This window comes from Lepus europaeus, chromosome 5 (genome assembly GCF_033115175.1).
Source record: "Lepus europaeus isolate LE1 chromosome 5, mLepTim1.pri, whole genome shotgun sequence".
Classification (NCBI taxonomy): Eukaryota; Metazoa; Chordata; class Mammalia; order Lagomorpha; family Leporidae; genus Lepus; species Lepus europaeus.
In genome coordinates, this window is record NC_084831.1 from 152,698,176 (window position 1) to 152,722,135 (window position 23,960).

The 23,960-nt window shown below is 38.6% G+C and overlaps 2 protein-coding genes across 6 annotated transcripts in view; one reads left to right on the forward strand and one right to left on the reverse strand.

The window, feature by feature from the left end:
• Positions 1–23,960, reverse strand: part of RALGPS2 (Ral GEF with PH domain and SH3 binding motif 2) — a 183,134-nt gene that overhangs the window by 42,591 nt on the left and 116,583 nt on the right. The gene's annotated exons all lie outside the window — the stretch shown is intronic.
• ANGPTL1 (angiopoietin like 1) lies at positions 707–23,689 on the forward strand. Its single transcript, XM_062193833.1, has 5 exons — positions 707–731; positions 5,986–6,834; positions 19,811–20,004; positions 21,786–22,056; positions 23,502–23,689. Exons 2-5 carry the CDS (start codon positions 6,012–6,014, stop codon positions 23,687–23,689), a joined length of 1,476 nt encoding a protein of 491 aa, XP_062049817.1. The 5' UTR covers positions 707–731; positions 5,986–6,011.

Genomic DNA, 23,960 nt, shown 5'->3' on the forward strand with positions numbered 1-23,960 from the left:
GAGTTTTCGTATTTAGGCGGCTGTCTCCTGACAAAGCCTAGCTCTAGTTTCTTGTAACAAAAACTAAACTCATCAGCCTGCAAGTACTTCCACTAAGTGAAGTTCAGTACACATTAAAGGTCGCTGGCAACCGCCTGAAATGTGTGTTTTGTAATTGCCACTGAACTCTGATAGTTTGTTTCCAGATGGTGCCCTTCCTTCAACCTGCACACAATCTCCCCTTGTTCCCAGCTATTCAACCTCCTGCTGATCCCACTACCCCCACCCTATTTAAGGCTACAGAGAGGAAATCCTAAGGAGGAGATTTTCCCCCTAGTCTCCAGCAATTTTGTTGGTGACGTAATATGTGGGCTGAACTTCAGTCCACTGAGAAAGAGGGAATCACTATTCAAGGGTACTGTATATACAATCTGTCAGCTGCAGCTGGTTACCACATTTCTCCATGTGGCAGACACAGCAAAGCCACAACGCTTTCTCCGCTGGATTAAGGACAGCCCACAGACCAGAACTTCTACTACACGACTTAAAATTACATAGGTGGCTTGTCAAACTCAATTGATTAGTACTGTAAAAAGAAAAAGAAGCCCCTTATTACAGCTTGGATTCAACGGTCCAAAACAAAAATGCAGTTGCCATTAAAGTCACAGATGAACAAACTTCTAAACTGATTTTTTAAATCAAGAATAAGGGCAGCAAGTCTCTGGATTCGTTTTACCAACAGACACAAAAAGGTATTTTAATATTTCTTTTATTTTGTTTGAAAATACTTTGTGTATCAAAATGCATATTTTGTATTTGTAGTTGAAATTTTAAAATCTGTTACTAAACAAAGAACTTAAGAAAATACTACAACTTAGCTCATTTGAAAAAGGTTTTGTTTTGCAACTTCATATAAAAACTGGTCATTAAGTACTTTATGATGTTTAATGCATTATTTCAAGTTGAATTTAATGCTACTTAGTATATATTGCTATAGAGTGATACATACATGCTGGGTTTTGGAAAACAAATGCTTTTTAGTGACACAAGAAAGGAATCTTAACAAGTAACAGATTAAATGTAGAAGGCTCATAGCACAGTGATCAAAAACAACGGGATACAAAATAAAGCAGAGCGGTAAACGCAGTTAGTTTCTTTCCCACAAACAAAACTAAGCAGATACAAAAGTCACTGAAAGGCTTTGCCACAAAAGCCCAGTTATATTATAATCAAATATTAAGCAGAAACTTGTGAAGATGAGGTAAGTCTATGGTATTTCTTGCTATTTCTCAGAATGTTAAAAGTTTTTCAGGCTTACATGTAACAACAACTTAATTTGGGTAACAGAAATTATTAACTGCTAAAACTAGAATTACTTAAGGAAAGCAAAGTTATTGATACAAAACCACTAAATCTTCTTACAGGTTAAGATTATGTAAGCAATCAGCATTAACAATAGAAAATATGGACCTAGAAGTCACATTACTTCAGCAGATGGTAAAAAGGTTAAAAACAAGTAATATTCTTAGACAGAAATAATTTTGATAAAATATTAGAGGAAACCCTTTATGGATGGTTATCTAGGTGCTTTGTAACTATATTATGAAAATTATTAAAAGCAAAATTACTCATTACCAATATTAAATTTTAACACCCGAGACACTTTGGAAGTCTCTGGGCCTTGAAGTTTTAACTGTAAGAATATTCAACAAGCCAGTAACAGTAAATTAATATTAACTTCATTTTCATGTCCTTTCTTTAAAGGTTCAAAACTCTAAATATGAGTTTCTCTCTCTGTTAAGCACATGTTCTGTAAGAAGCTCTGATGACATAATTCCCATGCAATGCTGGATCTGAAGCACTGTCATCTCTTTTTTTGTTGCTTGCTGTGCAAAGTGCCGGCCCTCATTAAGCTTTAGTTCTTACTGATGCCTCAGGCAAGCACTTACTCCGATATCCAAATCACACACACAACTATTTATCCCTTTCTTAAATAAATACAAGGGATGAGATTATTCTCAAGTCTCTTCCACAATCTAGAAGTCTTTATCTAACACACATCCTCAAGGCCATACATTCATCTTCATTGTCTCATGTTTTCAGTGCATCGCACAGCCAATTAAAAGCCTCTCTGAGTACAGCATCTGAAAGGACTAAATCCTGACTTCTAATTCTTTACTAGCTGCTAATGTAGCAACCACGAAGAGAAATACTACTAACAAAATTAACAAAATGCATAGAAGATTTTTTTTCCCCTCAAAACAACCAAGCAAAGGCAGATTTTAACTTCAGTATACCAGAACAAATTTACAACATTCTCTTGGGACTAAGGAAAATTTTAGCATATACAGAAAGGTTTTATGAGGTAACATAGATTTATGGATGTTTCACTTTTAAAACTGAACATATGTGGGAAAATATTAAATAAGAGAACGTTTTTAACAGCAAATGTATTTTTAAAACCAGTTCTTTACACATGACGTAGTCAGTCTACCATTTAACAAACGTGCCTCCTTGCTCTGCTTCAAGTGACTCCTAAGTCATTGCTTTTAAAAGGATAAGGGAATTATATTTATTTTAAAAAAGTTAACTTTCAGTTGCCTCATTTACATACTAACGTAAAATAAATTTTATGACTTAATCATACAGGAACCTCAGGTAACCACAATGACCCAAGGCAAAACACACACAAGAACATTTTGACTTTTTTTTTTTTTTTTGGGGGGGGTGGTTCTTAACTGAGAACACTGATAAAAAATCTTGCATAACACATCTTACTTGTCATAGGAAAATCTTTGGTACTAAGACAATATATTAATACAGTCAGTATGATTCATAGATTTTACTTGTTTTAAAGTTTCTTGACACACTCTGATTTTTCCTTGTTTTGGTAGCTTATTTCATGGCAGAAATTATTTAAGTAAACTAATTTTATGATCTAAGAGTATCCATTCTACTATTAAAATGAAACCAGATTTTAGTACAAGTTAAATATACAAGAGAAATGATATACATTTATGTAACCAGGATGCTGATGGCTTTTATTTTATTCTTCCTAGTTTATTTTTTAATAAGCTATATCTAAATTCGATGAATCTGAAAATAGAACATGGTATCTTTTATTAGTTTTTGGTATAGGTAACTTTTGCATAGTAAAGGTCTTTTTAAAACAAAACATGATAGATGATTCCTAAGGTCTTAATTTTCTATTGACGTCACACAGCAAGGTTCAGAAACACACAAAGCCAGAAGCAGCCACGCATGTGTGCTTTGGGCAGACAGCAGAAAGCCTGACACAAACATGGGATGCTGTTCTGCTTGCTCTCCCTATCCTGAGCAAGTCAGTAAAGGAAAAGCAGTTCCATCCGCTCTTTGCCTGATTTCCATCATCTATCCATTACTCACCTGAAAACACCGAAAATAAGCAGACAAGGTTTGAGAAAGTGAAAGTAGCAGCTGAACAGCCTACATCTCAATGATACAATTTTATTTTTTGGAGGGCATCAAAATCACACACTAGACAGATAAATATCAACAGAGAGAATACATATGAAGAGAAACGAATGGCAGAAAAGTCTGGGATGTAAAAATGTTGGAAACAAATTCTAACAAAAATGTTCCACAAATATGTTCGTATAATTAGGCAGCCAGTCAATGAAAAAAGATACAAACCAGGCAAAGCCCATGCAAAACAAGAAGCATAAACTTGAGATTCTGCTGTAGTTACAACCTAAGATAAAAATTCCAGGTGTGGGAAAGTTATGAGTAGGAAGTTTGGATCCTGTTAGTGTTTTAGCTTCTACAGGACCTCACTCCTTTGTAAAATGCTGCAGCATTTACTTCACAGTGTTGCTGTGAATGTGAACAGTTAATATGTATTATGCACTACATAAATGTAAGGTATTGTCACAGAGTTGCTCACAGAAAAAAGAGTTTAGAATGTGTTGCTATATAATGTAATGCCAAATTAAAAACATCAACTCTGGAGTCTTTCGCCTTTATTAAAATTCTGGCTTCATCCCTGTGTGACTCTCGATAGGGTCTTTACATTTTGGATGCCAATTTCATCTGAATATAGGGATCATAATAGCTTACTTTATGGGGTTGCAGTGGGGAGCAATGACTTGATGCATGCATAAGACCTAAGACACTGTCTGGCACTGAATAAGCACCCAGTAAAAATGAAGTCTTGTTACCATTGTGTTGTTGTGAACAGTCAAAAATGACTTTGGACCTGACTTCTCAAATTAAGAAACAAATGCACAGGTGGGACACTGGGCAGAAAAGGTCTCTTAGGGTATCACCGCCAACTCCAAAAAGAGCAGGTAGGAATCCTGTTTATAAGTGCGGGAAGCTAGGCTGTAATACAGAAGCTTGTAAGTGAACATGATGGAATAAACACACTTTACCTTTCTACTACACTTTACAGTAACTACCAAGAAAAGAAGTGTTAGCTCTTGGAACCAGTTCTAGTGTTTCATCTGAAGAAACTGTACTATAAAGAACAAACATTTCTCGTCTGCCACAGCAAAAATGAAGTGTTCCCAGCACACATTTTGGCATACGTGTCACTGCTATGGCGACAGACTGACTGAAGACCCGGCTCTCAGTGCCGAGGACCTGGTCTTCAACAACAACACAGGTCCAAAGAGTCTCTAAGGCATATTCCAACTCTAACATTCATACGGCTTCTTTCCTTGGTCATGCTTGTAGAAAATCACAATACAGAGCAGCAGAACTGCTGATAACAGAATGAACCTATCAAATCATCCATGAATTTAGAGCATATACAAGACGACAGTTCAGGAAACACCATCACCCACAATAAGTCAGTCACCAATCCAAAAAGGAGAGACTACAAAAACAAAAACAAACAGATGATGCTAAAACTATCTTGTTTTGGATATGTCTAAAATGTTTGACAAATTAAAAAAGCAGGTTGGCTAACTGGCTGAATGTTGCTCCATTATCTGAATTAATGACTACAGGAGGGGTAACTGTTGTGCCCTATGAAAAAGTCAGTTCTGCACATCAGATTCTGTTGCATTCATATACAATAAGCAGTAGTCCATTGGATAACATACAAATCAATTTTAGGAGAACAGTGTAGTCTAGACTTTTGGAAGTCAACTGGATATAAACGTTAATTAAAAGTCCTTTGAGTGAACAATTTAACCCCTCTTGCTGTAGTAAGAGAAGGTGGTCTTGGACAAAGGATTGAAAACATTCAAGGCATGGTCAAGGCTAAAAGTCTGAAATGGACACCATTGGAAGATCTAAGAGGAATAAAAGAGGAAACACAGAAGGGGTTAGAACTTAGATATGGAGATTACCACATGAACAGTTAAAAACTTTGAGTATGGGTTACTGACACAATTGTTGAGCTGTAAATATTTTTAAGTTTATTTGTGCAGTTAAATTCCATTTTAACAAGAGTCAATGTGGGAAAAAAGTTCGCAACACTGAAATTATTTCTAAGCTCCCCCTCCCAGAAGCCTGTTATTCATTACAATGGATCGATTTCATTGAAACTGCATGGTAGAAATCTAAAATGCTAAGTTATTTGGTAATCTTTACACTGGCGAGGCTAAGAATGTTTTAATTAATGCCTAACAAACACTGTGTATCATCTTCCCAATCTTAAGGGACAGTGAATTTTTTTAAAGGTAAGAAAGGAGTTAGGGTTTCAAAAGTCCCAATAGGCCCTAGCAGTGTACCTCTGTCTTCAGTGGGCAGTGACCAAACTCTGCCCTATGAACTTGGGAAGACATAGGGTTACAATAAAGTGGTGTTGGAAGGGTTATTTGTTCAACTCTAATCTTTCAGCAAATGTCAAAGCATTCTAACTTCATATCAAATTTAAGAAATTAATAAGCTACTTCTCAGCTAATTTATTAACACTAATAATAATACTCCATTTCCTCCTTTTTGTATATCACTGACTTTAAATATAGATTAATATGAATTCTTTTCACTTTTCCCCCTTCGCTGATTTGTTTTCAAAAGACGTCATTGTACAACTTCATTTCAAAATGAAGGCTTTTATCTGGACCGCAGGTGTGTTAATTTTCCTGCTGATTGGCACTGGACACTGTAGAGGAGGACAGTTCAAAATAAAGAAAATGACCCAGAGGAGATACCCTCGTGCCACAGACGGCAAAGAGGAGGTAAAGAAATGTTCATACACGTTCCTGGTGCCTGAACAAAAAATAACGGGGCCAATCTGTGTCAACACCAAAGGGCAGGATGCGGGTGCCATGAAAGACATGGTCACCAGGATGGACCTTGAAAACCTGAAGGACGTGCTCTCCAGGCAGAAGCGGGAGATAGACGTCCTGCAGCTGGTGGTGGACGTGGACGGCAACATCGTCAATGAGGTGAAGCTGCTGAGGAAAGAGAGCCGAAACATGAACTCCCGCGTCACTCAGCTCTACATGCAGCTGCTGCATGAGATCATTCGGAAGAGGGATAATTCACTGGAGCTCTCCCAGCTGGAAAACAAAATCCTCAATGTCACCACCGAAATGCTGAAGATGGCAACCAGGTACAGAGAACTAGAGGTGAAATACGCTTCTCTGACTGATCTTGTCAATAACCAGTCTGTGATGATCACTTTGCTGGAAGAACAGTGCTTGAGAATATTTTCCCGACAAGACACCCATGTGTCTCCCCCTCTTGTCCAGGTGGTGCCACAACATATCCCTAACAGTCATCAGTATACCCCTGGTCTGCTGGGAGGCAATGAGATACAGAGGGACCCAGGGTATCCCCGAGATTTAATGCCACCACCTGACCTGGCGACTTCTCCCACCAAAAGCCCTTTCAAGATGCCACCTGTAACATTCATCAATGAAGGTGAGTTACTTTCCTGTTATTAACAATGCTCATTATAAATGCTTAATCATCTCGATATTATGATGCATGTACATTACAATTTCTATTTTTTATGAATATCATCAAGAATAAAATACACATCTTCTTCCAGCTCAAAGGTTCTAGGCATTCTAAAACTTCGTGTCTTCTGTGAAAGAACAGTCTTCTATCCAAATGCGTACAGTCCAGATTCTTATCGAGATGATCCATTCCTCACCTACGGAGCCTTGCTCCACACCAGCCCTCAGCTTCCAGCTAGCGCCTCACGACAATGCGCAATCCTTTCATTTACCGCCTGCTGCTCTCACCACTGCCCTCTTAAAAAGGAGCACTAAGATTCTGCTCTCCCTGTCTGCAAGCCTGTAGTTACATCTCTTTTCCTCCACTCAGCAGACAACTCATCTACAACCGCAGGAAGAGAAAGTCTAATCAGGTCTGGGTTCTTTGTTCTTTCCCATCCTGGAGGAAACAGCATCTGTACAAAACCCATGTCCTCCTGTCCTCCAGTCTCAAGATGAGAAGCTATCTCTCCTACTGCTCAAGGCTAAACTAATGATTTACATCTTGTATCCATATTAGTTTTATTACAAGACCTCCTTCCTCTATTTCTTAATTTCATTCCTTCCTCTTTTCACTATTAGTTGTTTATCTAGTTGCTCAGAAAACAAAGACAAACAGTTCATCTTTGTTGCATTAGTAAAATCGCTGCTTACTCTGCTTACTTTCTGAATGAGTACTGTGTAACTGTTTTATACTTGCATTCATTTTCTAAGCCACTCTCTCAAATCCTTTAGCATGAAAGGGGAAATCCACATGTCCAAAAGTAAAAATAAAAGTGAGTAAACCTCAATCCATTCACTTACTGAAAAGGCAAGACATAAAACTGTGAACAGACTATGAAGTGATTTTAAATGACACCAAAACCACAGAGCCTGGCAAGGAAGAATCAGAGTGGTTGTGCCTGTCCGCAGCAGGGACACTGCTGCTTTCCTGTTTCCAGACTACCACACTCCTGCTCTTCCCACATCTCCAAGTCTTCCAGTGCCATCTTTTTTGTTTAAAAGATTTATTTATTTATTTGAGAGGCAGAGTTACAGAGAGGAAGGGACAGAGAGAAAGGTCTTCCATCCCCTGGTTTACTCCCCAGATGGCTGCAATGGCTGGAGCTGAGCTGATCTGAAGCCTGGAGCGAGGAGCTTCCTCCCGATCTCCCACACAGGTGCAGGGCCCAAGCACTTGGGCCATCCTCCACTGCTTTCCCAGGCCATAGCAGAGAGCTGGATCGGAGGAGCAGCAATCAGAATTCGAACCGGTGCCCATGCTGCCGCACCACAGGAGGAGGCTTAGTCCACCAGGCCAAAGCGTAGGCCCCAGCATACTTTTTCTTTTCTGCCTTAAGGCTTTCTTTAAGATGTTCTATTTAGAGGCTGCACAGAACATTAAGGCTTCACATATCACATATCAGGATGACTCCTGAATGGAGCTCCTCCTCCAGAGTCTAACCAAAGCTAAAATGTTCTACCATCACCTCACATGCTGCTGCTTCCTCTATTGAAATGTCATTTTTACCTTATCTGTCAACTTAGCAGATTTCAAAGCTTAAAAATACTGTTAACAATTATACCTCTCCAGATTTAAACATACATACTTCTAAATGGCTCTTGTCCCAATCAATGACTATTTTTGAACATGTTTTCTACATTAAATTACACTGAAGTTATTTACTTATTTGTCTCTGCTAGTCTGAATGCTTCTATAAGGTAAAGTATTGTCTTTCCATTATTCTGTGTCAGCACTGAGCCAGGATCAAGTGTGGCATACTGTGTGCCCAGGATATTTCAGGCGCTTGAACACTGAATGGATGAAGTAGTTAACTAAGCTGTAATGCAATCCTTTTCCCAAATCAGCATTCTCCTTTTAGAAATAAGAAAATTATCATTATAAAAGTAACACATAATTTACTGAAGAAAGTTTAGAAATCCCAATGAACTGCTCCAAGAAGCCTCATGGGATGTCCAAAAGCTGAGAAGTACACTTTGGTAATAACAATTACATGTCTTCTTTTCTAGCATAACAAAATAATCCATATTCTTGTAGTTTAAAACTTTTTTTTCTTCTTTTATTTTTCCATAATTGTATTTCTAGGACAAACTTCTTCAAGTAAAACTGAAGGATCAAATAGTTTTTGGTTTCTCTATTTTGACATGTGTCACCATCCACTTCTGAATTAGCTCAGCTTATCTCTGGTATTTCCCACCTGGCCCACAGAGTCAGCAGAATTCCACCTGTCTCTTTCCAGTCTCCCTCATTTCTGATCGGAGCCAGAAGTCTTCCATTCAGATTACCCATGGCAGCAGCTAGAAGACAGAGACTCCCTGGGTTACCAGCTGTGAGGCTGTGGGTGGGATGGGTAGATCTCTGTGTTAGCTTCCTCATCTCTGAAATGGGAATAAAAATAGTACCTCACAGAGTTGAATGCCTGAAGAGTGCTTACAACAATGTCTGGCTCTCCGAAGTTAGCTCTTTTTTTCCTTTAAAAAATATGTATGTATGTATTTTAAAGTCAAAGTTAGAGAGAGAGACAGGCAGATAGAGACAGACACACAGAGATCCTACATCTGCTGGTTCACAAAAGCCAGGAGTCAGGGGCTTCTTCCAGGTCGCCCACATGCCATCTTCCACTGCTTTCCCAGGCCATTAGCAGGGATCAGAAGTGGAGCAGTCGGGACTTGAACTGGCACCCTATCTATAGAATGCAGGCATCACAGGTGGTGGCTTTACCTTCTATGCCACAATGCAGTTCCCAAATGTTAGCTCTTTCTAAGAGCTACACAATAGCCTGCCAACTGGTCTCTTTCTCCATCAAAAATATATTCTGGATTCCAACAGACCTGTCTTCCTCATCTACCCGCACACTGCATTTCTCATTAGTCCCCCACTGGAAACCAACTCCAATTTGCCTAGGGTGGCTAAGAATAGCGTCCTCTTCTAAAGGATCAAAGCTTCTCTTGCTAGTTTTCCTTGCATGCGTTTCCCTCACAAAACCCCTCTACTCCAATAAAAAGGATCCACTCATTTTCTAAATATTTTTCATCTTTCTGACTATCCAAACTATAAGGCTCAGATTAAAAACAAAACAAAACAAAACAAAAAACCAAAAAAACCCGCAACTCTTCCTCGAAGCTACGTTGATGACCCCATGGGTCTGAAGTGACTGCTCCTCCCCTCTGTCACATTCATGCACTCTACATGTGCACACAGCACATGTGCATGGCTGCCAACTGTATTACCGGCTTCTTCCTGGTACATGGATACTGTGGCTCATCTGCAGTTGCTACATAAATGTTAGCTGATTTGCTAACATCTGTATAGAGCTTCTTAAGGTTGTCATTCCAAAGACCTTTATGAAATTACTTTAATGCATTTTACTGGATTAGTTGATTTTATACTGCTCTAATGAACAGAGGTCAGAGCATGAATTAATTCCATAAAGGATGCTCAATGTTAATATCCCTCAAGCCCTTTGATTTCCAAAGGGAAGCTATGCATGAAATGACCAGTGGGTACAAACAGAAAAACTATATATTTATTCTTGAGATTTGTTCAAAAATTCTATACAGGTTTTATGTAAGCTTTTGATGTATATATTTTATCAGCACAGTAGTTTGTATACATAATTTACAAATAAATATAATTGAGATGTGTGGTTTTTTGTGGCAAACTCACAAGGTATACAACTCTGAGTATGGAGATGACTGCCAAGGAGTATTCTACATGGGCCTTGAATCTTAAGTGAATGCTATCACTAATTCCAGCAGAAATGACTACTCACATGTGTACACACTGACAAACTAAGAAACTGCTTACACAAAATGGCACATATCAATTCTAAGTTATGTTATATACTGAGCTTTACACAAGAAAAATCTGCTGTCACCGAATTAAATCCTGGGTCAGAATTCAGCATGTCAGAAATACTTCGAAACATATTTTGCTTTAATGACACCATGGTGTGTATAGCTCCAATAAACCAACACAAACTAAGGAGATAACCATTTTCTTTTATTCATTATTTCTTTAGGTAAACATCACTTTTTACTTATTTTATTCCATGAATGTTGGCCACCTAAATTCAAGGCATAATTAGCTACACCATAAGAACCATTACACTAACAAATCCCTCATGCACATGTAAAAGAAAAGAGCACAGAATTTAGAAAACATGTATCCACCATACCTCTGCCTTGTGACCTTGAGTAAGTCATTTTGCCTGTTTCTATTTCCTCATTTGCACAGTCAGAGTCCTGGTTAGACTGGCTGATTCTGATATCCCTTCCAGTATCAATAGCTGGTGACTCTTACCAAATATAAATTACTATAAGCAACAATAAACAGGCTTGGTATTTATTTTATGTGCTAAATCATTTGCTTAAATTGTTTTTATTTCTCTCTGGAAAAGATGTGTAAAGCTATTTGAGTACCTGTACAAAAGCCAAGATGGATGAGGTCTGCTGAGCTTGTGGATGTTTCTGGAACCAAGAAACCCCTACCACTGCACTCTGCATGCTGGTACCTCTAAAAGCATAATGTGAAAATACATGCAATCTGCATTACTTAACAAGATGCTCAGCTAGTCATCAAATGACAAATACTCCTTAAAGTCCTACTTACATAGTGTTCAGTGGGGGCAGGGCACCAGGTTTGTGGGATGAAGGGTTTGGGAGACAGGGTCATGGCTGCACCACACTGTAAACACTGAAGTCCACAGAACCGTGTGACTGAAAGTGGGCAGGGTACTCTGGTGTCTCTTCAAGTCATACAAATCTTCCACCTGGCCGGCGCCGCGGCTCAATAGGCTAATCCTCCACCTTGCGGCGCTGGCACACCAGGTTCTAGTCCCGGTCGAGGCGCTGGATTCTGTCCCGGTTGCCCCTCTTCCAGGCCAGCTCTCTGCTGTGGCCAGGGAATGCAGTGGAGGATGGCCCAAGTGCTTGGGCCCTGCACCCGCAAGGGAGACCAGGAGAAGCACCTGGCTCCTGGCTTCGGATCAGTGCGATGCGCCGGCCGCAGCAGCCATTGGAGGGTGAACCAACGGCAAAAAGGAAGACCTTTCTCTCTGTCTCTCTCTATCTACTCTGCCTGTCCAAAGGAAAAAAAAATTTAAAAAAAAAAACAAGTCTTCCACTTTTCCCAAAAGTGGGCAGGACAGTACATCTGGCTTTATATGTATTTTACCACACATTTGAAAAAAGGTGTTATAATGACAAGCACTTTTATATTTTCTTTTAAAAAGGTCATTAGAAAAATGCACCTTAAAAATGAATGTACAGAAAATGATTTTTTTAGTCAAAAACATTTTTCAGAAACATTACCTTTTCTTTACATTAAAAACAAATTTTGGGCAAAGTAAACATCTAAACATCTGAAAATCTGACATTGATAATTAAATTTCTACCTATTAATATCATTTGCTAGTTGTTTTTGGACAATTTTTATATAAAAGAAACATTTTATATAAGGAACATCCTCATAAAAATAAGTTCATTCATTGTAGGTGAACGGCGTTGAGCAAGTTCCTTCCCAGTCCGAGGGAGAGCACAGATCTGAGCGGCAGCAAACATGCGGCAAGGCTTTGCTGAGGCTCAGCTGACTCTTTTGTAAACGAGATTCACTGCAATGACTGGATGAGGCGATACACCTAAAAACCTTGTGTATGAGCTGATCACTATTATCACACCTTTGGGATGCACTTCTCCTTATTTACCTTGCATGTTAGATATACAGGAGCATGAAAGGTAAACCTAAAAAGTTAAACTTGAAAAAGAATCACTGGAAACTAAAAATGTACTTTTCAATGACAGCAGCACTTTAAATCACTGAATATTAACATCAAAAATTATATGTAATACTTCCTAATAGTAGACTGCTTAGATACATTTGGTTTCAGTGGAATAATTATATTAACAAGACAAACAAACAAAAAAACCCCCTAAAGATTGGGCAAGCACAGGCTGTTGGAATATAACTGTATTAATAAGTTATTTAAAAAACTGATAAATTAGTATTTAAAACTTTGGGTTAGTAATTATAGCTTAAACACACAAATTAATATATGTAACTCAGATTATTACAAGAATAACTTTATTATCTCTTTTTGCCTATAACTTCCCACTTCATAAATGCTGCTGAATGTATCTCATAGTTAACTCACATTTTATTTATTTATTTATTTTTTGACAGGCAGAGTTAGACAGTGAGAGAGAGACAGAGAGGTCTTCCTTCCTTTGGTTCACCCCACAAATGGCCACTACGGCCGGCGTGCTGTGCTCATCTGAAGCTAGGAGCCAGGTGCTTCCTCCCAAGCACTTGGGCCATCCTCCACTGCCTTCCTGGGCCACAGCAGAGAGCTGGACTGGAAGAGGAGCAACTGGGAAAGAATCCGGTGCCCCAACTGGGACTAGAACCTGGGGTGCTGGTGCCGCAGGCGGAGGATTAGCCTAGTGAGCTGTGAACCGGCCCTATTTATTTATCTGACAGGTAGAGTTACAGACAGTGAGAGAGAGAGACAGAAAGGTCTTCCTTCCATTGGTTCACTCCCCAAATGGCCACCACAGCCAGCGCTGTGCTGATCCGAAGCCAGGAGCCAGGTGCTTCCTCCTGGTCTCCCATGTGGGTGCAGGGCCCAAGCACTTGGGCCATCCTCCACTGCCTTCCCGGGCCACAGCAGAGAGCTAGACTGGAAGAGGAGCAACCAGGATTAGAACTCGGTGTCCATATGGGATGCCGGTGCCACAGGCGGAGGATTAACCAAGTGAGCCACGGCGCCAGCCCGTTAACTCACTTTTTAACCCAATTAAAAAATTTATCTCTCAAAAGAGTCTTATTAATCAGTTACTTAAAACCTTCAAATTGATTATGAACTTTGTGCTGCATTTCTCCTGTCACTGAGGATTCTTCTTATAATTTAATTAAAAAGTCCCACATGTAGAAAGAGGACGGATGGCTCCCAGGAAAGCTGCTATTCAAAATATACTAAAAAAACCTTTAAAGCACATGCTACAGGCAAAATACAGATTCTTATGAAAAACAGATCTTGGAAAATAATACAGCGTGGCTAGTCAATATTTTTCCTTCTATGAATCAGACTTATTAATTTGAGTATGTTAGCCCTATGAAAACTTTAATCATCACATAACTTTTAGAAAGGTTGATTTCTTCAAATTCAACATACAGAATTCCAGTTTTCTGCTTTGAGAATAATCCAAATGTGCATCACAAAGATGAGTCTATTTCAAGATTATTCAACACAAGATTAACATCTAGTTTTTAAACAGCACTTTCAGGCTATCCTCTTTGAACTATCATAAACAAATTCCTGAATCATACGTCAATGAGTTTATTTCTGTTAATATGCAAACCAGCAAGTTACATTTGACCCCTCAAGAATAAAGCTGATAATTTTCTACTAGTTAAGGATTTCTACTAAGCAATTTTTTTTATGGTACACAGAAAGCACTAGAACATTTAATATGGGAACAATTTATAATCTAATTATAGAATGGAAAGTAAATAAGATATGAAAATAACAATGAAAAAATATTTCTTCCAAGATTCACGATACTCAACAGGTTAAGACAGGCTAGTGGTTTATCTATAAAAATAAGCACGGGCTGACGTTGTGGCCTAGAAGGTTAAACTCTGCCTGCAATGCCGGCACCCCAAGTGGGCGCAGGTTCGAGACCTGGCTCTTCACTTCCTATCCAGATCCCTGCTGTCACACCTGGGAAAGCAGCGAAAGATGGCCCAAGTGCTTGGGCCCCTGCATCCACCTGGGAGACTCCTGGCTTTGGAATGGCTCAGTCCTGGCCATTGCAGCCATTTGGGGAGTGAATCAGTGGATAAAAGATCTCTTTCACTCTCTCTCTCTTTCCTCTGCTCTCTCTACTCTGCCTTTCAAATAAATAAATAATCTTAAAAACATTAAGCAAATATTGGATTCTGATATTTACTGTCTTTGCTGAGGAGAAAAGACTGCCTAAGCAATGCTAATTTTAGCCATGTGTTCTGCAAAAGATTTTAATTTTCCTAATGCTTTTTATCAACCAGGTCTACCCAAAACCCACACTGTGCACTGTACTAAAAGTTCATAATCATATCTGCACAAACTGCAGCCTTCTTAAGCGAATCTAGCTGTATGCAACGAACATGGGCTGACTATGTCTACTTCGCAAATGCTATGAAATCCGAAACTTTGTGAGCCACAACATGATGACCAGTTTGTTTTTTTTTAAAGATTTATTTATTTATATGAAAGTCAGAGTTACACAGAGAGAGGAGAGGCAGAGAGAGAGAAGAGAGGCAGAGAGAGAGGAGAGGCAGAGAGAGAGAGGTCCTCCATCTGCTGGTTCACTCCCCAATTGGCCTCAATGGCCGGAGCTGCGCGGATCTGAAGCAAGGAGCCAAGAGTTTCTTCCAGGTCTCCCACGTGGTTACAAGGGCCCAAGAACTTGGGCCACCTTCCACTGCTTTCCTAAGCCATAGCAGGGAGCTGGATTGGAAGTGGAGCATCCAGGACTTGAATTGGCGCTCATACAGGATGCCAGCACTGCAGGCGGTGGCTTTACCTGTTATGCCACAGCACCGGCCCTGATCAAACAGTTTTGATTTCAAAGCATTTGATATTTCGAGTTTTCAGATTAGGGATGCTCAATCAGCAAAGTCTATGTAAAAATTCCAAAATCCAAAACACCCGAAAACCTAGAACACTTTTGTCCCAAGCATTTTGGGTAAAGGGTACATTAAAGGGTATTCAACCTGTACCCTGTCAACATTTAACACCTTGATGTTCCTAAAGATTTTATAGCGCTTCAAGTAGCCTAGTGAAAATCTAACTCCTAAATGTAAACTTTAAATGTAAATTGTAAACACGGAAACTGTTCTCCAGTAAGCATAAACATTGACAAAGATGCCATTCACAGAACAAGCAATGCAAATTTCTGAAATGAGAGAAATATTTGAGCTTCTCTATGGCCCCTCCAGATGCTATGTAGAGCACACAAAAAACCACTTTGTGTGTACACTAACTGCATCATCAGTAATTTAAGACCAACGTGCCACAGATATTCCGGATTACTTTGAAAGTAACAACACAGAACAAAAGCCAGGTGAACTCTGGAAGTAACCATGACTGCACCAGAACCATCAGACAACTCAGACTAGCTCAAGAGCTCTAAGTATCATCTCTAGCCATTTACAGCTCAGACATACAACACCTCCAGCTCCTTCCCATACCTCAGCACATTAGCTACGTGTGGCCTTGAAGACTCCCTCCCCCTCCCCCACAGCCTAGCATTTTTTTTTTTTTAACTCATCTTCAAAACAGCTCAGATATAGGTAGACTCCCATCTCCTTCCCCCAAATGTCAGTGAGCTAATTCTTAGACATGGTTACCACATGCCCTGAAGAACTCTATCAAAGTACTTGCTATACTGTAGTTAGAAGTGGTAACAAAGAGGTACTCTATCTCCCACTTGACTCTAAAGTTGCTTCTCTGTCCCTTGAGAATTATACAGTCTCTAGCCTATGCTAAATGCAAAAAAATATATATATATATATTTTTTATTTATTTGACAGGTAGAGTTATAGACAGTGAGAGAGAGAGAGAGAGAGAAAGGTCTTCCTTCTGTTGGTTCACTCCCCAAATGGCCGCTACGGCTGGCGCTGTGCCAATCTGAAGTCAGGAGCCAGGTGCTTCTTCCTGGTCTCCCATGCGGGTGCAGGGGCCCAAGCACTTGGGCCATCCTCCACTGCCCTCCCAGGCCACAGCAGAGAGCAGACTGGAAGAGAAACAACTGGGACAAGAACCTGGCGCCCATATGGGATGCTGGCGCCACAGGCAGAGGATTAACCAAGTGAGCCATGGCGCCGGCCCAAAAAAATATATTTCTTGAAAGAAAATGTAGAAATGAAGAAATTCTGGAATTCATGCCTACCAGGAATCATTTAGTTCAACAAATACTTGAGAGCCCAGGACAAAGTCCATGCCTATGAATAAACAAATATCTTAGCATGCAACATACAAAATAAACTAAGCATGGACTTGGGAGTCATATTGCATTTCTCCCTCTATCTACTTCCCATGTATGAAATTAAAATTCTGCAAATTTCATTCTACTTAAAATACAGCCTCTCTACCTTTCTCTAATTTGACTATAATGCTTGTTTCTGTAATGTGAAGCAGCTCATATGTGATCAGTTAAAAAAAGTAATAGGAGAATACTATCAGTAAAACAAAGAGATCATATCAGTTTCCATGGGATTTTTCCCTGCAAGAATATTAATGTTTTGTGCCGTAGGTAATGGCAGCTAAGTAGCTATTATTTCTTAGTGTGATTTGCAGATCGTTGGTCATTTCAGGAACATACTATTTCTCAGGAGTAAAAGGACTATTCATCTTTAATCATCCATACTGAATTCATTAATTACATAAGCACCCATTTTATAAATGAGCTGCAAGATCAGAAATGAAGGAGAAAAGATGATGGTTACTTTAGTTACTGTGTTAGGACTCTGCATACCTTGACCAAGTTGAGTCTATGCCAGGAATGTTATTCACCATATAAACAAACAAAACAAAAAAACCCTTTATCATCTCAGTAGATATATAAAAGGTCTTTGGAAAGAAAATCCAAAATGCATTCATGATGGGAAAAACCCTTGCCACAAAGCAGGAATAGGAAGAATGAAAAATTTAAAGTACCTTTATGCTGGGCTATCTTCAATCCCTTTATAATGAAGGCAAAAATGGGTATCTCAAAAGAGAAATTAAAACAAACCAAACTGAAAACTTTGCAACAAAAAATTGCAATCCCTAAAATAATATAGTCTAAGATAGACAACATAAATCTACTATTTCTCAACTTTTTTTTTTTTTTACTAGTAATCTATACTGCTATGGACATTTTATCATAGCTTTAAAAAACCTGAAAGTGAAATATCAATATAATAAAAATCTAGACTAGAGAAACTGATCTTCATTTTTGTGTGTGCTTTTTAATTTCCTTATATTTAAAATGAGAGCAATGAATTGACTCATTTATTTAACAAAAACTATTGCTAACTAAGAGTTAAAACAGGGATGACACGAATTTAGAAGAAAAACAAAAAGGGTCTGTCTTCCAGGAGCAATCTAGATGGAAGAGGTCATAGTCTCTAAGAACTCCTTCTAATGGTAGAGACATGTAACTATTTAATGAGATTAATTCTATTCCAATAAGGATGCAGTATTTATTTGGCACAGTATAGGTAATACATTTCTTGAAATGTCACAATCCTATTATTTTTATAATACAGAAGTTCTTGTAAGAATTTGACTAAACTATCCATTATCATAAATTTCTAAAAATTATGTATATTAGAATTTTTTAATGTCTAGGAAAATGTAAAATTTGACAAACAAAATGTTTATATTTTTGTTCTAATAAATCTTTATGGTAGTTATTTTTTATGAATTGCTTACTGTTTTTTGCATGTTTATAAAAAAAGGCTCAAAACAGAGAAGGGTCATGAAGAATGTTCAGTTACATTAGAAACGTCTTTATCTAAACCCCAAAATGTATACATCTCAAGTTCAAGACTCAAACACCCTACAAATGATATTTTACAAGATACTCTGTCACTTAAAAAAGTCTGAATAACTTTCTGGTGGGTTAAAAATAGTTAATACCTAAAACCATGAAATAGCACAGGAGCAAATGCACCCTAACATTTCAGAGTATGGACTCTGGGGTCAGAAAAAAATGGGCTGAAGTTTAAGGGTTTACCACTTTCCAAGATACATGACCTCAGTTAACTGTTCTATCTTAGAACACTTATCAGCTATCACAGGGTCACTACACAGAGTAAGAAAACCAGCTAGTCATATAAATTTAGATCAATATTCCAGAAACGTACTCTCACGGGCTGTTAGTAAGTGCTCCATGGGGGGAAATGCAGACTGTAAAAGTCTGGCTGACTCCAGCTCCTTTATCTCAGGAATTCTCAGTCTTTAGTATGTGATGTACGTTGTGGGTTTCAAAAAGAGAAACACAACATTCAATATTTCTAAAATGTCTGTGATCTTAGTACTCTATTTTCTTTCTTTTTTTTAAGTTTAATTAATTTGAAAGGCAGTGAAAGGGAGAGACCGAGATTTTTCATTTGCTGGTTCACTCCCCAAACGCCCACACAGCAGGAGTTGGGATAGGCCAAAGCCAGGACCTTCATCTGGGTCTTCCATGTGGGTGCCAGAAACCCAAACGCTTGGCCATCATCTTCTGCCTCCCAGACTGGCAAATTATCAGGATGCTGGATCAGAAGTGGGGGCAGGACTTGATCCCAGGTGCTCCAAGATGGGATGTGGACATCCCAAGCAACAACTTAACCCACTGTGCTACAATGCTTGTCTTGATACCCCATATTCATCAAGTATTTCAAGGGACCAGTGTACTCCACTGAAATCCATTTTTAGAAATTGTAAACTGGGGACTATGAAGAGCTGTGAAAGGGTAGCTATACCTCTGGCTCAACAGATCAATTCCTCAGCTTCTCTGTATGTACATGAGAAGAAACCAAACCAGTAAGAATGAAGATACTTTGTGTGATTTTTAGAATAGCAAAAATCAGATGAAATGTAAAGACTTATGGAAATGTTTGTTAAAATAAGACCGAATCCAATTTCTATGTGGTTTAGGATTACAGTAATATAAAAAGGCATGTGTATGAACAAAGACAAGAACAGTGCAAAACAATTTAACGTCTGGAGAGTGGGACTGAAGTCACCCTTTCATTTAGTTTAACTTTCATAATACTGTGTATATAACACATAAAAAGTAGTAACTGTGAAGACAGGTAAGAACCTTGATTATAATTATTTTCACATGTCTCTGTACATATTAAATTTCTACATACTACATTGCAGGACCATTCAAAGACTGCCAGCAAGCCAAAGAAGCCGGGCACTCAGTCAGTGGGATTTACCTGATCAAACCTGAAAACAGCAATGGACCAATGCAGTTATGGTGTGAAAACAGTCTGGACCCTGGGGGTTGGACCGTTATTCAGAAAAGAAAAGATGGCTCTGTCAACTTTTTCAGAAACTGGGAAAATTATAAGGTAAATCAGTGATTCAGGCCTGGAGGAAGTGGAACAAAGATCTTAGAATCGTGGTCATTCTACCTGATAAACAAGATAGTGAACAAATTAAGGTTTTTCATTATCTGCACCTGTCAAAAAGATGATTCCTCCTTGTCTGAAAAGTCCAAATTAAAATGTAAAAAAGAAACTGAAGGCTTATTTTTAAATGTTCACTTTCTGTCTGGATTATTTATATGAGAGGTCTTCAAAAAACTCATGGAAAATGTATATTATGAAAAAAACTATGCATGGATTTAAAACTGCTTTTGCAACAAAATAAACTTGGGGTTGGCACTGCAGTCACCTGGGTTAAGCTGCTGCTTGTGATATGAGCATCCACTATGGAAGGGCTGCTTCAAGACCCAGCTGCTCCACTTCTCATTCAAGTTCCTACTAACATGCAAAGGAGGTTAGTCGATCATGGCCCACGTGCATGGGACCTGCCACGCATGTGGGAGACCTGGACAGAGCTCCTGGCTTCTGGCTTTGGCCTGGCCCAGCCCTGGCTGTTGTGGCCATATGGGGAGTGAAACAGTACACAGACCTCTTTCTTTCTTGCTCTGCCTTTCAAATAAAGCACATAAAAACTCCTTATCTTTAATCCCCTTCCCATGAACTTTCTGAAAACCCCCACATAGATAACTTAATACTCTGTGAAGTATTTTTCTAAGAAGACAACTGCTTTTTTGTTTACAATTACACTTGTACTATCAGATGTATTTAAGCAAAAGTGTGAAGTACAGAACTTCAAAAAACTCAGAACCCCCTTTTCTTGGACTAATTACCTCTGATAATCAAGCCACCATGTTCTGTGACACAAGCACTGGTGCTACAGTTTCACATTTGACCAGAATCTTGTGATACCAATTCTGGAAAGGTAGACAATTGGTCTTTGTTAACAAGTGTGATGGTCATGCTTCTGAGTAACACACACACACACCACACATACACCCCTGCAGTTCAAGGATGGCAAACAGGAAGTATGTTTTCTAGATGCTTAATTGCACTTCTAAAACTACAAAGTAACATGACTGCTCACTCTTATGTGAAATTCTACTGGCAGTTACAAATGGAAATTCATAGATCCGTGTCAGAAGTTGTACAGATTTCTAAACATGTAAGTAGCACAAATGAGAGAGTGAAAAATTCTCTAACACCACCTTCTTGAGGATATACTTGGAGTTTTAAGATCAGGTTTACTAAGTGTATTTTGCTGCACATTTGCAATGTCGAATGCTTGCTAAAGTATGATAGCAGTTAACTGATTCTTTTTTCTAAACATTAATTTACAATTTTTGAAAAAAACTCTGAAGATTATTACTTTATCTTATATTTACTGATTTTACTTAAAGAATTTATTCTAAAACACATGCTATTATTTTTTTATTGAACAATCTTAATAATGTTAGATATCCTTTTTTGTTTGATTATGGTAGAGACAGTATCATACTTTTAGAAAAAAAATTTTGGGTATTTGGGGAGTATTAACGAGATTAAGAACCCTTTTTTTTTTAAGAGACGGAGTAGTTCACTAATGCTTTTTGTAGCTAGGAATAAATTTTGCCCTCTTCTGCTTTTATCTTATTTGCTTTCATATTTATCTGACAGATTAAGAGAAAGCAAAGTAAAACAAAGTGTCTATGCAGGGTTTACAAAAGTCAGGTGATCAATTCAAATGGAAGTTTACATTATCACGTAAATGGACAGTATCTTTAAGCTATCAAACATTTAAAACTTCTGTTTCTTTGTTTATTAAACAGAAAGGGTTTGGAAACATTGATGGAGAATATTGGCTTGGATTGGAAAATATCTACATGCTTAGCAATCAAGATAATTATAAGTTGTTAATTGAACTGGAAGACTGGAGTGATAAAAAAGTCTACGCAGAATACAGTAGCTTCCGTCTGGAGCCTGAAAGTGAATACTACAGGCTGCGGCTGGGAACTTACCAGGGAAACGCAGGGGATTCTTTGATGTGGCATAATGGAAAACAATTCACCACACTGGACAGAGATAAAGATGTGTATACAGGTGGGTAAGAAAAAGTGTTCATTCTTTGTGGTGGACAACAGAGCCTAGGGTGGGTGCTATTTTCATCTGGATTGGCTCCTGTGACAAGACAGCATTTAAGTCAGGGCCAGCAGGGAACAGATGAAGCAAACCTTCTAACTACACAACGTAAGCACCGGAATGGCAAAATGACTTGCATCAGATGGGAAATTCATGGTTTTTTTTTTTTTTTTTTTAAAAACCAATTCAACGACTTTTTTTTTTGAAAGGCAGAGAGAGAGATACAGAGAGAGAGGGAGAGACAGAGATAGATCTTCCATCCACTGGTTCACTGGTCAAATAGCCACAACAGTCAGGAGCCTGGAACTACAAAAAGTCAGGAGCCAAAGTCAGGAGGCTATGTCTCCTGTGTGGGTGCAGGGGCCCAAGGACTTGGGCCACACTTCACTGCCTTCCCATGTGCATTAGCAGGGAGTGGGATCAAAAGCTGGGACTCAACCAGAACCCATATGGAGTGCCAGTGTCACAGATGGCAGCTTAACTCACTGTACCACAATGCCAAAACCATGTTATTACTTTTCTAACATATGTTTTTGGCCTTGATAAAGAGATACGCTGCCTGAAAATTTATTCTTCTCTTAAGTTATATCTTGGCAAGCAGCATACAGGTTTCTATTTTACACTGGTAAAAGCTGGAGAAAATAAAGACATGATCATAGTTTATGCATGATTTGCAGAAACTCATTTGATTGCTGCTAGTGCTATTTTACAGTAGTTTTGGCTTTTTTTTTTTTTTTAAGATTTTATGTATTTCTTTGAAAGGCAGAGATACAGAAAAAGAAGTGGGTTGTGGGGGAGAGGGAGAGAAAGATAGAGATCTTTTATCTGCTTCTTCACTCTGCAAATGGCCAGGTCTGGACCAGGTTGAATCCAGGAGCTAGGAGCTTCTTCCAGGTCTCCCATGTGGGTGCTCCTTTCCCAAGTGCATTAGGAGGGAGCTGGGTAGGAAGTGGAACAGCCAGGAACCGAACTGGTGCTGCCGGTGGAGGCTTAATCTTCTATGTCACAGCACCAGCCCCCATGGCTACTTATTTCCAGAATGAATTTTTCTAAATTTTTTTCTTTATTAGTACCCTGTCATCTGTCTTTCCCAATCTTTCCTTCTGTGTCTCTGACACACACTTCTTGCATTTTATTTATGTTGTTATGTAGAAAATTAAATCCACCCCCCTTTTTGAAAAGAAAAAAAAGATGAATTCAGCAACTGAAGAGCAAAATCTGATCTTTCACCAGTTAATGAGATGGCTACAGAATGAAAACACAAACCCAACAGAAAAAAGTAACTGAAATCAGTTAGAAAGGTTAAAAAAAAAAATTCCAAAGAGAGAATAAGCTTTTGATTTTTTAAGAGTATCATATTTAAGAGAAACTTTTCCTTTGACATCTCTATTTTTTTTCCTTCAAAGGAAACTGTGCTCACTTTCACAAAGGAGGCTGGTGGTACAACGCCTGTGCACATTCTAACCTAAATGGAGTATGGTACCGAGGAGGCCATTACAGAAGCAAGCACCAAGACGGAATATTCTGGGCTGAATACAGAGGCGGGTCATACTCCTTGAGAGCAGTGCAGATGATGATCAAACCTATTGACTGAAGAGGGACAGTCTTCCAGGTTAAATGGCATAGAACTTTGTATTTTTCTGTTCCTAGAAATGTAAATGTCACATGTATATTACTTTGCACATTTAATTCTACAGTTTCCAAAATGAATTTTACAATTCTACAAAGGAATCTAAGAATGTAGTTCCATCTAGCTTCAATATACCACAGAATACTATTTGTATCCATATCCTAGTTGAAAAAAAATTATATTGCCTGGGTATAGGCAACATTTATTTTCTAAAATGTACATATTTGCCACATGT